The sequence below is a fragment of the Dendropsophus ebraccatus genome, chromosome 9 (assembly GCF_027789765.1).
Source record: "Dendropsophus ebraccatus isolate aDenEbr1 chromosome 9, aDenEbr1.pat, whole genome shotgun sequence".
NCBI classification, from domain to species: domain Eukaryota; kingdom Metazoa; phylum Chordata; class Amphibia; order Anura; family Hylidae; genus Dendropsophus; species Dendropsophus ebraccatus.
The window spans coordinates 57,439,412-57,453,965 of record NC_091462.1 but is presented as its reverse complement, the minus strand read 5'-3'; the positions used below and the strand labels follow the sequence as shown (position 1 = coordinate 57,453,965).

The 14,554-nt window shown below is 41.1% G+C and overlaps 1 protein-coding gene across 4 annotated transcripts in view; it reads right to left on the bottom strand.

The window, feature by feature from the left end:
• The window catches only part of ADAM23 (ADAM metallopeptidase domain 23), a 141,022-nt gene that overhangs the window by 23,115 nt on the left and 103,353 nt on the right, over nucleotides 1-14,554 (bottom strand). For all 4 annotated transcript variants that reach the window (XM_069983436.1, XM_069983438.1, XM_069983437.1 and 1 more), the window contains exons 22-24: nucleotides 14,122-14,241; nucleotides 11,030-11,198; nucleotides 9,680-9,791 (exon numbers count right to left, since the gene is read on the bottom strand). In XM_069983436.1, the coding sequence (XP_069839537.1) occupies nucleotides 9,680-9,791; nucleotides 11,030-11,198; nucleotides 14,122-14,241 (401 nt within the window). The remainder of the gene's footprint in view (nucleotides 1-9,679; nucleotides 9,792-11,029; nucleotides 11,199-14,121; nucleotides 14,242-14,554) is intronic.

Sequence of the window (14,554 nt, the reverse complement as noted above, 5' to 3'; positions counted from 1 at the left end):
GGGCACGTTAACGTTATACCTATTGTGCCAGTTACCCAGTAAAAGGCACATGATACCCACTAGTGTGCCAGTTACCCAGTAAAAGGCACGTGATACCCAGTGTGCCAGTTGCCCAGTAAAAGGCATGTGATACCCAGTGTGCCAGTTGCCCAGTAGAGGCACGTGATACCTAGTGTGCCAGTTACTCAGTAAAAGGCCCGTGATACCCAGTGTACCAGTTGCCCAGTAAAAGGCACGTGATACCTAGTGAGCCAGTTGCCCAGCTAAAGACACGTGATACCCAGTGGGCCAATCTCTGCTCTGCTGCGGCCTAGCGTTCGTACAGCATAATGATATGCACGAATCACATGACGCTCTATGGACGCACATTGGAATCATGTATGTAACACTGCGCAAGAAATACTAAGGAAATGTGTGAACATTGCCGTAAACGTTCGTAAAGCATTTGCAAATATTTTTCATTCGCAACTGCGGACAGTGGCATTATACTGCGATTTTGGGGTGTTGGGTGCACCCAGGCATGCTCCCCCTGATGTCACAGTGTCATTCCGGAGGTGTTGGCATCGTTTAGGGAGGTTTCATGGGGGACTTGGTGACCTCCAAGTGGTCGAATTTGGATTTCCAAGTGCCGAGAATTTTTTTCCCATAGACTATAATGGGATTGAGTATTCATTCCAATAGTCGAATCTCGGTGCCTACTCAATTCAAATTCTCAAAAGTCGAATATTTCACTACTCCCTCATCTCTAGTTATCATACTTTGAAACAAAACTTTACTTACTTGTATCAAGGTCCAGTCTCCTGAAGGCAGCTTTTTAGCCTTGCAATGTTTGAAAAAGAGGCTAAACACAGGAAGTACAGTTTAACAGCTCAATGTGTACATCAATTAAATGACTGGCTTCTCTGTGAGCATGCAGATGACTGGGACTTCTGGGTCTTTTTCCTTTAACGAGAGCAAGACTAAAAAGCAGCCTTCATTAGACTGGACCTGGATACAAGTAAGCATAGCTTTGTTATAAAGCATAATAACTAAAAAATTTAAATTGCAAACATTATTTATATCCCATCCCCTGTTGATTAAATTTTGTTTTTCAAAAAGCTTAATTAGTTTTTTCAAGTAACCAGATGAAGCACTACATAAATCAACTGTGCCATTAAACCAGGCTGACAACATTAGTCCAATCAGAACAAGTGTATAAACATATCATAAAATAAAGTTTTGTTGGATAATTAGACATTCATTAATAAAATTAAACAACTTAACATAGCATCACAAATAATTCTACCAGTAGCCGATATCACCTACTAACAACTGAACAACAAGAACCTCCAGGTCCAGTAATAGTGGAGCCGAAGTGAAATAAAGAAAAAGAGAAAAGAGAGAAAAAAAAGAGAGAGAAGAGAAAGAAAAACAAAGGGAAGGTGGTGGTGGTGGTGGGGTGGAGAAATTCCTCCTCCTTGACAGATATTTACAAAGAGATAGTAAAAACCCCCTCCTGCTTTACGTGGAAGAGGACAAATATGACATTTTTGGCTGCCACACCTTTTTAGAATTTCTCCTTTCTGACATAGAATGAAGCCGATCATTGACCATTATCCAATTAAGTTTAGCTTTCACCAGCTCCAAAGGAATTACCACCTTTTTCCAAAAGGAAGCAATTACAATTTTAGCAGCAAGGAACAGGAAGTATGCAAATTGTTTGGTTGTCTTAGGTAACCCTGGGATTTTCCCATTTAAAGTACCATGGGATGGAGAAACACACACATTACATTGCGTCATTGAAAACAACATGTTAAAGATTTGCCTCCAAAACTTTTCCACCTTTGGACAAGCCAGCCATATAAGAAACATATTTCCCTCCACTCCACAATTCCTAAAACATAAGGGAGAAATTGGGTCCATTTTAGCAATCTGTGATGGGACAAGGTACTATCGTAACAAGACCTTGTAGTTTGCTTCAACCAATGCTGTATTATTACAGATTTTAGCCATGTTAATAGTAGAGATTAGCGAACCTGCCGGATTTCTGGTTCGTACGAACCAGAAATCTCGGCATCTGACTCCCGCTCTCTGCCGGCTCCGTGCAGCGGGTGGATACAGCCTAAGGAATGCCTGGAAAACTGGGACACAGCCTATGCCATAGGCTGTATCCCAGTTTTCTAGGCGTTCCTTACGCTGTATCCACCCGCTGCACGGAGCCGGCAGACATCGGGAGTCAGATGCCGAGATTTCTGGTTCGTACGAACCAGAAATCCAGCAGGTTCGCTCATCTCTAGTTAGTAGCTATGTCTTGTCATTCTCAAGTTGAAAAGGAAACAGGCATGTCTCGTTTCCAATAGGACATATAGCTCAGCTTTCCAGATGGGCATTATAGTACAGATAATACATGTTTCCCTAGAGGTGAATTAATACATAATTGTTCCAAATAGGTATTAACAGTGATATCTTTAGACCGCTCCTTCAATAAGGATAAAAGTGTGTTATCTGATTATACCTAAAATTCTCAGTATCAGGTAATTCATAAATAGTAATAAAAATAATCACAAGGGCTAATGCCGTGTCTGTAAAAAAAGGTTTCTAATTCCGTAAAGGCCTTTATCAGTCCACCACTTAAAAGCAGCAGAATAAATACCTGGGGTAAATTACGGATTAGAGGAGAAGGGAGCAGCTGGTGTGTGTGGTCAGACACTCAAGCTCAAACGGATATAAGATTTGATCCGTATGGCCAAAGTTGAAGAAAGGAGTGGGCATAGGATGGTCGGACACTTGCGTATAGTAAGTCAGGGTAGCAGATCTATAGGAATGGTCGAGCAGGCATGTTGCTCAACTGCCAACCAACAAGGGCGAGCAATATTTCTATGCAATGACACACTAATAGTATTTAGTTAAATTAGGAAGACCCAGACCCCTATTAATCCTACTAGTATAAAATGTGCATTGAGCCACACGTCAATGGCAGGGGCCCCATAAAAAATAAGATTGATTTAGATTTTGAAAGCCATAACAACAGTGACACTTTAAAAATTAAAGAGTGTATATTGCAAGACTGCTTGCTATTGTGATTTCATTAAAAAAAAAAATCCACATTTTTTTTCTCTACTTTATTCTATTAAAAAAAAAGACAACACTGATGTCCTTGTATATGGCAGATGAAACGATGGACCTTCCCTGGTTCCAGGGCCTGTGTGACTGCAGCCTGCATCACATAGGATATTGGCTTTAGCCATGGAGGGAAAGTGGTGTTCATCTATAAGGTAAAATAAGCAGCAAATGGAATTTCCTAACACTTGAAGGCAAGCTTGGGGAAAGGTAAATTATTTCTTAAAGGGGCTGTCCAGGCTTATAAAAACATGACCACTTTCTTCCAGACAGAGCATCAACTTGTTTTTGGTTTGGGTGTAGTTTTGAAGCTCGGTTCCATTGAAGTTAAATGGGTTACAAGTGCTACAAAAAGATGGCCACTTTCTTTCAGAGACAACACGACTCTTGTCTCCAGTTCAGATGCGTTTTGCAATTAAGCTCCATTTACTTCAATGGAACTGAGAAGCAAAACCCCGGCCAAGCTGGAGACAAGAGTGGGGCTGTCTCTGGAAGAAAGTGGCCATGTTTTTTTAGCGCTGGATAACCCCTTTAATTAAGCTTAATTGTAATACCACACACAACCTGGTGTGGTGCTGTTTTTGCAAATAAGTAACTGTATTTTCTAGTTCTACACATTTTTCCAATTAGCTCATATCTCAAGTATACTGAGGAAAAAAATGTAGTTACACTGGGATATTCAGACTTCATGTGACTATAAACATGCAATAAAACAAAAACAGCATTTAATTATCATGTAGTTACTGTAGAACTGCACTTTACAGGCTGAAACCCCTTACGCTTTCACTACCATAGGCTTTTATCTGCTACTGACATTTTTTTCCCCATATTTTGCACTGACACAATAGTTAAAGAGTTGAAATAAGATATTTTATATACCCATAAACATTGATGGCAATACCAGGGAATTTATGTACACTAGAGTTGGATACTGCCATAGGCTGTATCCATGTTTTCCAGGACTTCCTGGGGCGGCTGCCAATGACTTCCTCAGCCACCAGTAATCAAATGCAAAGTGTTTGGGTTCAGATGAACCAAATCGTGCTTCGCTCATCCCTAATTTTCACCAAACAATCTTTAATATGGATCTTTAAAGGACAACTCCGGCGGGACCCCCCCCCCCCCCCAAAAAAAAAAAAAAACACAGACACACACAGACACCATACTCACCATCCCTCCGTTGACTATCGCCACTCCATTCGCCCGACGTCCGCCTCACCGTCACCTGCGTCCGCCATCCAGCGATGTCTCTTGCTTCCGGGTCCATGAGAGAGAAAAGGCTGCCAGTGCGCTTGCGCACCGGCAGCCTTTTCATTGGCTGGAGCGCATCACATGGCTTCCAGCAAGCTCAGCCAATCAGGGCTGAGCAAGCTGGAAGCCATGTGATGCGCTCCAGCCAATGAAAAGGCTGCTGGTGCGCATGTGCACCAGCAGCCTTTTCTCTCCCATTCACTCTCAATGAAGACGCCGAAGAGGAAGAAGACCCGGACCGCCCCCCAGCTCTGACGTCACCCAACACCAGAGAAGAGGACTGTGACGACCGTAATAGGTAATGTATACATTCTTTAACTTCCGGGGTGGGGGGTCGGGGGTCGGAAAGTGGGGAAAGGGGGCCAGACCGGGTATTTAACCACATTACAAAGTTATATAACTTTGTAATGTGTGTTAAAAAGGCCAAAAAAAATTTTCGCCGGAGTTGTCCTTTAACCTGTACATGCTGCTCAATTTAAATGCAGCATACCATGGGGAAAGGTCTTTAGCTGCCGTGTAGACAATATATTATGCTAGGCTAACTGTACAGCGGATCAGCCTGTTAAGTGGGGTTTCCATGGTGTGAAGTGGCTTTTCTAGCACATCCCACAGATATAATTAAAATAGGGAAATGAGAAATAAAAGGGCCAAGTCAACTGCTTGAATACTTTGTAATGTTCTTCAAACTATTCCTGAACAGATTTTCAGTGTGAGATGGTACATTATCTAGCTGATAGGGGCCACTGTCATTAGGTAATACATTTTGCTACAAAGTGATGTACCTGGACTACAACGTTTGGATGGGTGGTGTCAAAGTAACATCCACATAAATGCCAGGACTGAAGACTTCCCAATACAGGACCTTACTCAAGGCCTCACACTGACTCCTCCAGCCTGTCTTTTTCACAGAGTGTATCTTGGTACGCAGATAAGGAATGCCCTTGCATTTATATGAAAATGTAATTCATCCAACTAATCCACCTTCTTTCACTGCTTTATGGTCCAGTTCTGATGACCCTTGTAGGTACCTTAAGCAGTGGAAAGAGCACTCTAACCAATATGTGACAATGCAGCCCCTAATACTGCAAGATGTAATGCTCTGTATTTCCTGACACCACTTTATCCTAGAAAATATTTCTTTTTTGTTACAGTAAAGGTCCTTTTACAGTTACAGACCTGTTGGCCACGGCTGTCCACAAATGAGCCCTGATCAGCTTTTGCAGTTCCTTTACATGGCACGTCAAGTCAGGCAGCCAGACCACACAAACGATCCCTGTATTGTTCGTGCAGCCATGGAAACTAACAGCACAGATATACATATATCGATGCTGTCAAATTCCAGACAATCATAAGAAGTGCATGCATACTTTCTGCACTGCCTGTCAGACGGCATCCTCTTTTCTTCTTGTTCTCCGGCTGAATTTTCAGACCCTGCCTCCTCTGGCTGAAAATAATTTTGGAGGATAGAGCATTTTCCCACTCCTCGGCTGATCGTTGACACTTTTACACGGGTCGATTATCGGCCGCAGGAGCATTTCTAGCAATACTCCTGGCTAATTATTGGCTATGTGAAAGGCCCTTAACTCTTCTGAAGAATCGGCCCTTATAGCTTCTGTCCTTAATCAGTAAACCATGGAGGTTCAACTGTTGTCCTTTTTTGGATAACTTTGGGCAGCACCCAACAAAACCTGCCATTTTGGAGATATTCTTACCCAATTAACTAGCCCCTAACAAAGGATGCTAGCATCCTTATCATTGCACTAGTCTGCTACTTCTAAAACATAAACTTCAAAAATGAACTCGTTAACAAATATATCCTGCACCTTGACAGACCTATATATAGTAGACTGTGTTCAGTCTACTGAACTGAGTGGACCCAGCACAATTATACCACCATATATGCCGGCATACCATTCTACTGGTATGCCGATCTATACCCTGAACATAGGCTACTTTTCAAATGTGAAAGTAGCCTCACTCAGAAAATGTAGACAGCAAAAGTAGGAGAAAAATAGAAGAAAGTATGCCTGTAAAACCATAAAAACACAGAGTTTGCTTTTTGTCTGTTACTATGAAGACACATAGGTCTGCATTGGATCTGTAGACAAATTATACATATATATTTTTTTTAACTTTACATGCATTACAGCAAGATGGTGTAGTATTTCTTTTTCAATCCTTTAATGACCGCCAATACGCCTTTTTTCAACAGTTACTAATGGACGTTATTACGACCCACACATCTTTTTATGACAGGGATTGCAAGAGATTAGCCGTTAGTATGACAGTCGGGCTTCCGCTGTAACTACCCAAAGTGGAGAAACCTCTGCTCTGACTAGTGTAACCTGCAATATATTGCAATGAAACATGACCACGGCATGTAACATATGTGGAGGTGTCCCTTACCCCCATCGGCAGTCTAGTTACGTGATCACTGGCCGCCAAACAGTTTCCATGGCAGCTGGGGGGCCTGCCATGTATATGCCTCTATACATCTGTGCTGGAAGCAGAGTTGTATAGATTGCCTGTGAGCCTTATGCTGACGGGCACAACACACTGCACTACAGTAGCAGTGCAGTGTATTTTAACAGAGATCAGGAAATCACTATACACTAGTAGAACAAAAAAAATAGAAAAAAAAGAGTTAAATAAAATCAATAGGAAATTCAACCCATCCTCCCCCAAAAGACAAAATAATACTTATTCTTAATACAAAATGAATTGTTATATACAGGTGGGTTCACATGTAACTGCTCCAGAGTGGATTTCATGCTGTGTGTTCGCAGGGAAATCCTCTGCAAATCCCTGTCATTCTGAATAGGATTACATACTTGCAGCTGAATTTTCATCTTGCTGCGAGTATGTAAACGCTAGCCCCTTTAACCTGCGATGGCCCACTCCGGGGGCCCCAGGTTCCTTGACATACCGCTCAGCCAATCAGTGGCTGCAGTGGGGCAGCACACTTATTGACTGAGCGAGATGTCAGGATACTGGGTGCCCCCAAAGCAAGCTGGAGGGTGGACCTGGCAATGTATACAACGGGCCACCGCGGATTAAGGGAGCCGGTGTTAACATGGTCACAGCGGGATTAAAATTCCGCTGCGAGTATTCCTAATGTAATCCTATTCAGAATGACAGTAAGGGATTCACAACGGATTTCGCTGTGAGCTTGCAGCGTGAAATCTGCTGCAGATGCATTACGTGTGAACCCACCTTAAAACTATATAAAAATAAAAAAAACTATACATGTTTGTCATAAACAACTTTTTAAGGCCTGAGCTATAAAATTATATCAATATTTATTCTGCACTATGTATTATGTCACTAAATAAATTTAATATGCAAAAAACAGGAAAAAATTGCAAATTCCTTAAATTCCTTAATCCCAAAATAGAAGAAGAAACGGAGGGGGAGAGGGGCCTTTCCTAGTGTATTATCGCCAGTATACACTTTCCTACAAGAAAAGTGCTCCACCACAAAATGCACTCACCTGACTAGGTTGTGCAGTGTGAATAAGCACAACTCTATCATGTATATCCTGTCTTATGCACCGCTGCTTCACCAAGGAACATCCACAATGACCATTAGGAGTAGCATATCCAGTACAACTATCCCTCTAAGGACCAGAGTGAAACAAAAAATCCTCTTGGATGTTCAGAGCAGGTGCCAAAAAAATAGATGGCAAGCTTAAAGCGACTCTGTACCCACAATCTGCCTCCCCAAACTGCTTGTACCTTCAGGTGATGCAGTTATTATCCTAAAAAACAACTTTTAAACTTGCAGCCCTGTGTCACACTGCCGTGGCCTAGAGTGTCTGTACATTAGGCATGCACCACCTCTCCGCCCCTTCCATCCCTTCCCTCCCTCCTCATCATTAGGAATGCCCCAGGCAGGTTTTCTCCTACTCATCACCTGTGTGAACACTGCACATGGGCTGGATTGTTAAGGCACTTGTGCATTGTTCAGACAGGTGATAAATAGGAGAGGTTCTGCCCAGGGGCATTCCTAATGATGAAGAGGGTGGGGAGGAGGGACGGAGAGGCGGTGCAAGCCTAGGGCATAGGCACTCTAGGCCACGCAAATTTGACACAGGGCTACTAGTTTAAAAGTTCTTTTTTAGGACCCCAGGACAGATCTTGGATTAAGAACTATTATCAGAAGGTACAAGCGGTTTGGGGGGGCAGATTGCGGGTACAAAGTCGCTTTAAGTTAACACTTCATAAAGTGCTACCGCAAAAAAAAAACCATGGCCTCAATCCAGTAAAAGGCATGAAAAATTTAATAAAAATGTAAATGCTGCAATGCCTTTTTGGCCTCCAATTACAAGAAAGCCTTTCTCAAGCAGTTGACTCTAGTTCTCTAGTTTTAACATACCATATATTCGCTATCCTTCATTTATCTAGTCAAATACTACTAAACAAGAGATCATGCTGTGGAGCCTCTGCTTCTTTATGATGGTGTCAGTTGTAGGTGACAGTAGGGGGGAAAGAGGTGCAATTAATTGTTATTTTCAGCCTCCTCCTCTTCTACTTAAGCAGCGTGGCTCGCAGTGCTGTGCTCTTTACACATACTTCTGTTATGTAAACTGTATAAACAGTCAGGTCGACTGTCTTCATAATCCCTGCCACCTTTAGTTACCGCAACAAGGTTGGATGGGACCAAAGGGTCCTCGACCTCAAAATAAGTTCCTGTTCCAGAAGTGGGACTCGTATCTACCAGGTGTTTATAGAATATGCTGTGGATCTTTGAGCAGGGAATACCCAACTCTCTTGCATATTCTACATTTTGCATATTCTACATTGTCATCAGACAAACATACTTCACAAACTCTTCTAAAAATGTGCTTCACATTTGGTGAATCTAAGTATTGGCCAATGTTGGGAAGAAGGGGCCAAAAGGAAGCAGACAAAAGTGATCTACAATACCGTAGTATAGGTTGCTTTAACATACAAGGTTTACAGAATATTTTGCTGCATGAAGTTATTTAGTATTAAATAGCAATATAATATCCTCTCTTGTACAGTACCTACAAGACATAAACGGCTATAGAAATATTATCATACAGTTTATATGCTGCTGTGAAGCAGTCTGCACAATCCTTTCTGTGTTAAACCCATTTGTAATATACAACTCTCCTCCTATACTTTCTCTGATGTCAATCAAAATGTCTCAGATCCCTGAAAGCAAGACCTTTATGTGTTATAATATTATTATATAGCAATGAAATCAGCCAAACTACATGTGACATACATTTTATAAGAAATAAATTTCCTTTGCATGAGAGACTGTGTATACTTATTAACTCCATTAACAACAAAATGACACAAACCCTTTGGTCCTTCATCCTTCCTAACAGTAGGCTCCTTCTTTGGGTCATATATACTGCAGTCAGTTCCAGCCCACGTGGAACTGCATATACATGTGGCTTCATTGCTGCAAACCTTAAAAAAAAGAAGACAATGATGTCCACACAGAAAAAAACCTTATAAAGTGTGAAGTGACAGCAAATTCTCATCATTAGTTAAACTGGGATAATATTCCTAGGTAATGTTACAGGGACAATAGCCTTTCTCCCTGGTCCGTAAAAGGCAAGTTTCTAAGGTGCTCTGTAAACTTAGGCCCTTAACAACATAGGAAATAAAGTGGCTATATATCACTCTCCTGTACAGCAGAATGTCCCTCCTTTCCTGGACTCAGACCCGGGGAGTGTAAAGATTCATTTTAAAGCAGGTTTAAAAGATGCGAACAGCCAATAATTGGACGTTTGCCACCTCTTTGGCTGATTGCTGTCACTTTTACACAGGCCAATTATTGGCTTCAGGAGCATTTTTAGCGACGCTCCTGGCCGATCATCGGCCTGTGTAAAAGGACTCTTGGGGAGATTTATCAAGACCAGTGCACGCCTCTAAGTGAATCCGGCTGGCTGTGCCCTGGCGCAACAAATCTACACCTACATCCAGCACCTGCGAGCAGGCGTAAATCATGTTAAACGAGGCGCAGGAGGAGGCCCTGCCCTCCCACACCTGCTACGCCAGGGAGAAGGGACGAATCTGCACCTTCTCCCTGGTGTGCGCCCCTGCGGTAAATTTATTAAATGTCCATTCACATATTTCAGATTTGCTGTGGATTTTCAGCAGCTGATCAGCAGCAGATCTGAAGCAGATCCTAAGCAAATTTGCTTACATTTACAGCTCTTTTACCCACAATTACATGGTGTATGGTACCCTTTATTTTTACATACAAACAGGTCTGCCACTGACACTGCACAATCTGCTGCCACGTGAAACACAATTCCTCCAGAGACAGAAAGGGGGGAAAGCAGCAATATTGTGTTGTGTAAAAGGACATTAAGGGTCCGTTCACATACTCCATAACTGCTGCGGAATACACTTTCAGCAGATGTGGTTGATAACAATTGGCTGTTTCTTTAGGCCCAGACCTAGAATCATCAGCCGCCGACCAGGCATCACTACTTGTAATAGCGTAACGTAATAGAAACAGGTCCCCATGCTATGACCTCAGGAATCGCACTGTATTGTATTGTTCATTATACACATTTCGAGCACTTAAACACACACACATTAAACCAGGTGTCTTTAAATCAATTTCAACAAAACTTTAAAAGCAGGTTTAACAATATACTACTATTTAACAAATACTTCTATTATACTGTTCTTACCCCATGCCCAGAGCAGACTTTCCCATTAGAACCCATTGGGCAATTGCTAATGTTCAGTGATGAAATAGGTAGGCACTTCCTGTCTAAGCACATCATTGATGGGCCACATGGTGTTCCATCTTCCACATAGCCCATGTCAGTCTCATCATCCAAAAGTATATGAGCACCACTGTATAACACACAAATGGTTGCAGATGTTATCTCCTTTATAACATATGTCATTATGGAAATACATAATTAACATTGTTTCCTAAAACAAGTGTAAACTAATAGTAGGACAAAAAAACAAATGGTAAAAATTACATGTCCACGCTTAGACTAAATAATCTTGTATTAGAATTTGAAATCAGCATTTAGAAATTTTAGTGAGGCTGTATTGTCGGTATACTATGATTAAAAAGAGTTTTTCTAAACTTATGAAAGACACGTAAGTAATTATTTTTTATGTTTACTGTGTTGACTAGCTCTGTGTAGCAGTTTGGTAGGGCTTTCTGTGGGAGTGATTACCAATGTAAAGGACAAGGCTGCTTCCCTCTTACAGCTGCCTCTATGACCAACAATTACAAGGTGTAAGGTAGAGTTGTAAGTACTCTCTATTTTTACATACAAACAGCTCTGACACTGCACAATGTGCTGCCCAGCATGTGAAACACAATCCCTTCAAAAACAGGGAGGGGAAAAACAGGAAGCTGATGAGATAAGAGGCATGTGATGTTTGCTACCTAGCACTAGAGGAAAGGGGAATATGGCTGATAACTACTCGTTCAGAGTTTTTTTTACTTGTTTACTTGTAGGTTTCTTGTTTCACTAATGTTGTGCATCACAAAAATCTATGAAAACCGACTCAATCGTCATTTTGTGCTTTAACCCCTTAATGACTCAAGACAAGTATGCTTGCCCTGCCGCTGTAAGGGGGAGGCAGAGAGGCTTTACAGCGCGGGCCCTCTCTGCAGCGCACGGCTCCCTGCCGCTATCAGCAGCCGGGGACAGCGGATATTAGCTAACGCAGATGATCGCCGCACCCGGCTAATTAGCCATTTAGATGCAGCTAATATACTGAAGGAGCAACTGAATAGGTAAGATATCACAGTGATCAAGAGGTGTGAGGGTCATTTTGTTCATGACAAGGAGGGAATAGTACAGGAGTTTTTAGATTAGTTTGTTAAACTATATAGCTCTGAGATTAAAGTGTTTAAGAGGGAAATTGATGCTTTCTTGGGGAATTCCTCCCTGGGAGGGGATGGATTACCCTTTTAAGTCTATAGGTGTTTTTCAAATGTTGTCCTACCCATGCTAGAGGTTCTCAATGCATCCTGTGATCAGGGGAGCTTGCCACAATCCACGAGGGAAGCCCAAATTATTCTGATCAAAAAGAAAGATAAAGATTCCACAGATATGAGCGTATACCAGCCCATATCATAGCTTAATACAGATATTAAGTTTTGCAAAAATAATGGCTAGGAAGTTAGCTGAGCTAATAACAAATTTTATGGGCCCAAAGCAGAAAAATTTTATTCCTGGGCGCATGATCTATGACAAAGTGTTAAAGGTATTTTCAAATATTCAAATCAGCGCCCCTGGGTCCTGCTGGGTAATAAGTATATAAAAAAAATTAAGGTGTTATTGGGAGGGAATGATTTGGGAGAGGAAACAGGTTTGTCTTTAATATAGCACATTAGTGCACATAGGAAAAAGGGTGGATGCTCTCTGCCAATTGTTAAGAGTGTATTGTCTGGCAGCACAACTATCATGTATGGTGAAGGACACAACTGTGTTTTTTTTTTCTATAGGTACTTCATACAAGTAAAAGGACAAAAAAATCTAATATATCTGAATTAGTAGAATCAGTAACACTTCTGATTAAACAATTTGCCAGATGATGGAGGGGAGTTAGGAGGAGGTGTAAGGTGGAGGGTTACTTAATACTAATGTTCGTGAATTTGGGAAAATGTGTAACAAACAGTTTTGGATTAGTAACGAATGGGATGGTGTTTTGCAACTATTTCACAGTGGTAAAATACAGGCATTTAATGATTTGTCTAGTGAGTTCTGTTTGGAAGGGAAACATTTTATTATTATTTACAGTTGGTTCAGGCTGCAGAGAAGTCCATTAAAACGGATATCTTATCACAGTATAGTAATGCACACCCTGTAGGAAATGGGTATGATGAGAAATAGTTTATCATTTATAATTAAATGTAATCATGTTAAACAAATCCCATGATGAAAGTAGAGGGAGCTAATCCAAATGGGAGAGGGACTGGGGACTGATTGAGGAGGCTAATTGGGATAGCATTATAAGTAATATGATTAAGGTAGCGTTAGGTGAAGCCCACAAATTAACCCAATTTAGAATTTTTCATATAAGAAATTTTTCACCTCTCCTCCTCTACAAAATGAAAATAAAAGAAAATGCTGACTGCCCCCATTGTAAACATAGAGACACATTTTGGTCTGGAGTTTTTGAACTCCTTGAAAAGAAAATTATGAGCAAGCTTTCCTTTATCCCCTATGTAGCAATATTCCGGGGTACTCCTAACCTCCTAAACATAACATATTTGATGAACTGCTCATTATAAAAAGTCTGTTCTATGCTAGGCTGAAAAGCATAGAAACTGCCAATCTGTAAGCCCCCCCCCTCCCCCGTCTATGCCGGAGTGTTGTAATGCCATCCCCCTAATAAAACATTTTGAGCATATTTGGTATTTCAAAAAAGGAAAAGGGCAGGGGGGGGGTGACGTTTTACCGATATTGGCAAAAATGATAGTGATGGCTGTGGGTTGGCTGTATAGATACACAGGTGATGTTATTCCCCCGCCCCCCAGTGGGTGTACAGTGTATGGGTGGGAGGGTGTTAAGGGGTGGGAGATATTTGTACATTGCAAATATGTCTACTGAAGATTATTGTGTTTTTCGGGACACTGTATAGCAATGTTTGCTCTTGTGTTCTTCTGCAATGTATATGGATTTTGTATGCTGTTTGAATTGTTCTAAAGATGAAAAGTTTTAAGAAAAATGAGATTTAAAAAAGAAAAAATAGCACAAAAGCAGAGAGTAGAAAAACACTGAAAGTCTGTAATCTGAGAGCATACCTGCAGTCCATCACTCTGCCTTGGTAATAGATGTATGATGGAGGTATGTCACCGGCTAATTTACCAATGCGAGGAATCTTAGATACATTTGCACAAAGTAAGAAACCACAGAACACATCACTATTAAAACAGAAAAAGATTTACTACATTAATATATGTAACAGTGATATCATATTATTTAAACATAGACTTGAACCATTGCTGATACAGTACTAAAGGGGAATTTTACAAGTCAGGAGCCAAGTCAGTTGACAGTTGTGGGGAAAAAATAAGTATATATAGAGTTAAGAAAGTTGAATGATCTGCTGGAAAAATATTTAAATATCAAACCAGATGGCATCTGTGGCAAAGGATACAGCGTTGTGGCAACGCTAAATTGTAGCATTATAACTATCAAGATGGACAATCATTTCTTTATTTTTTCTACTTTGCT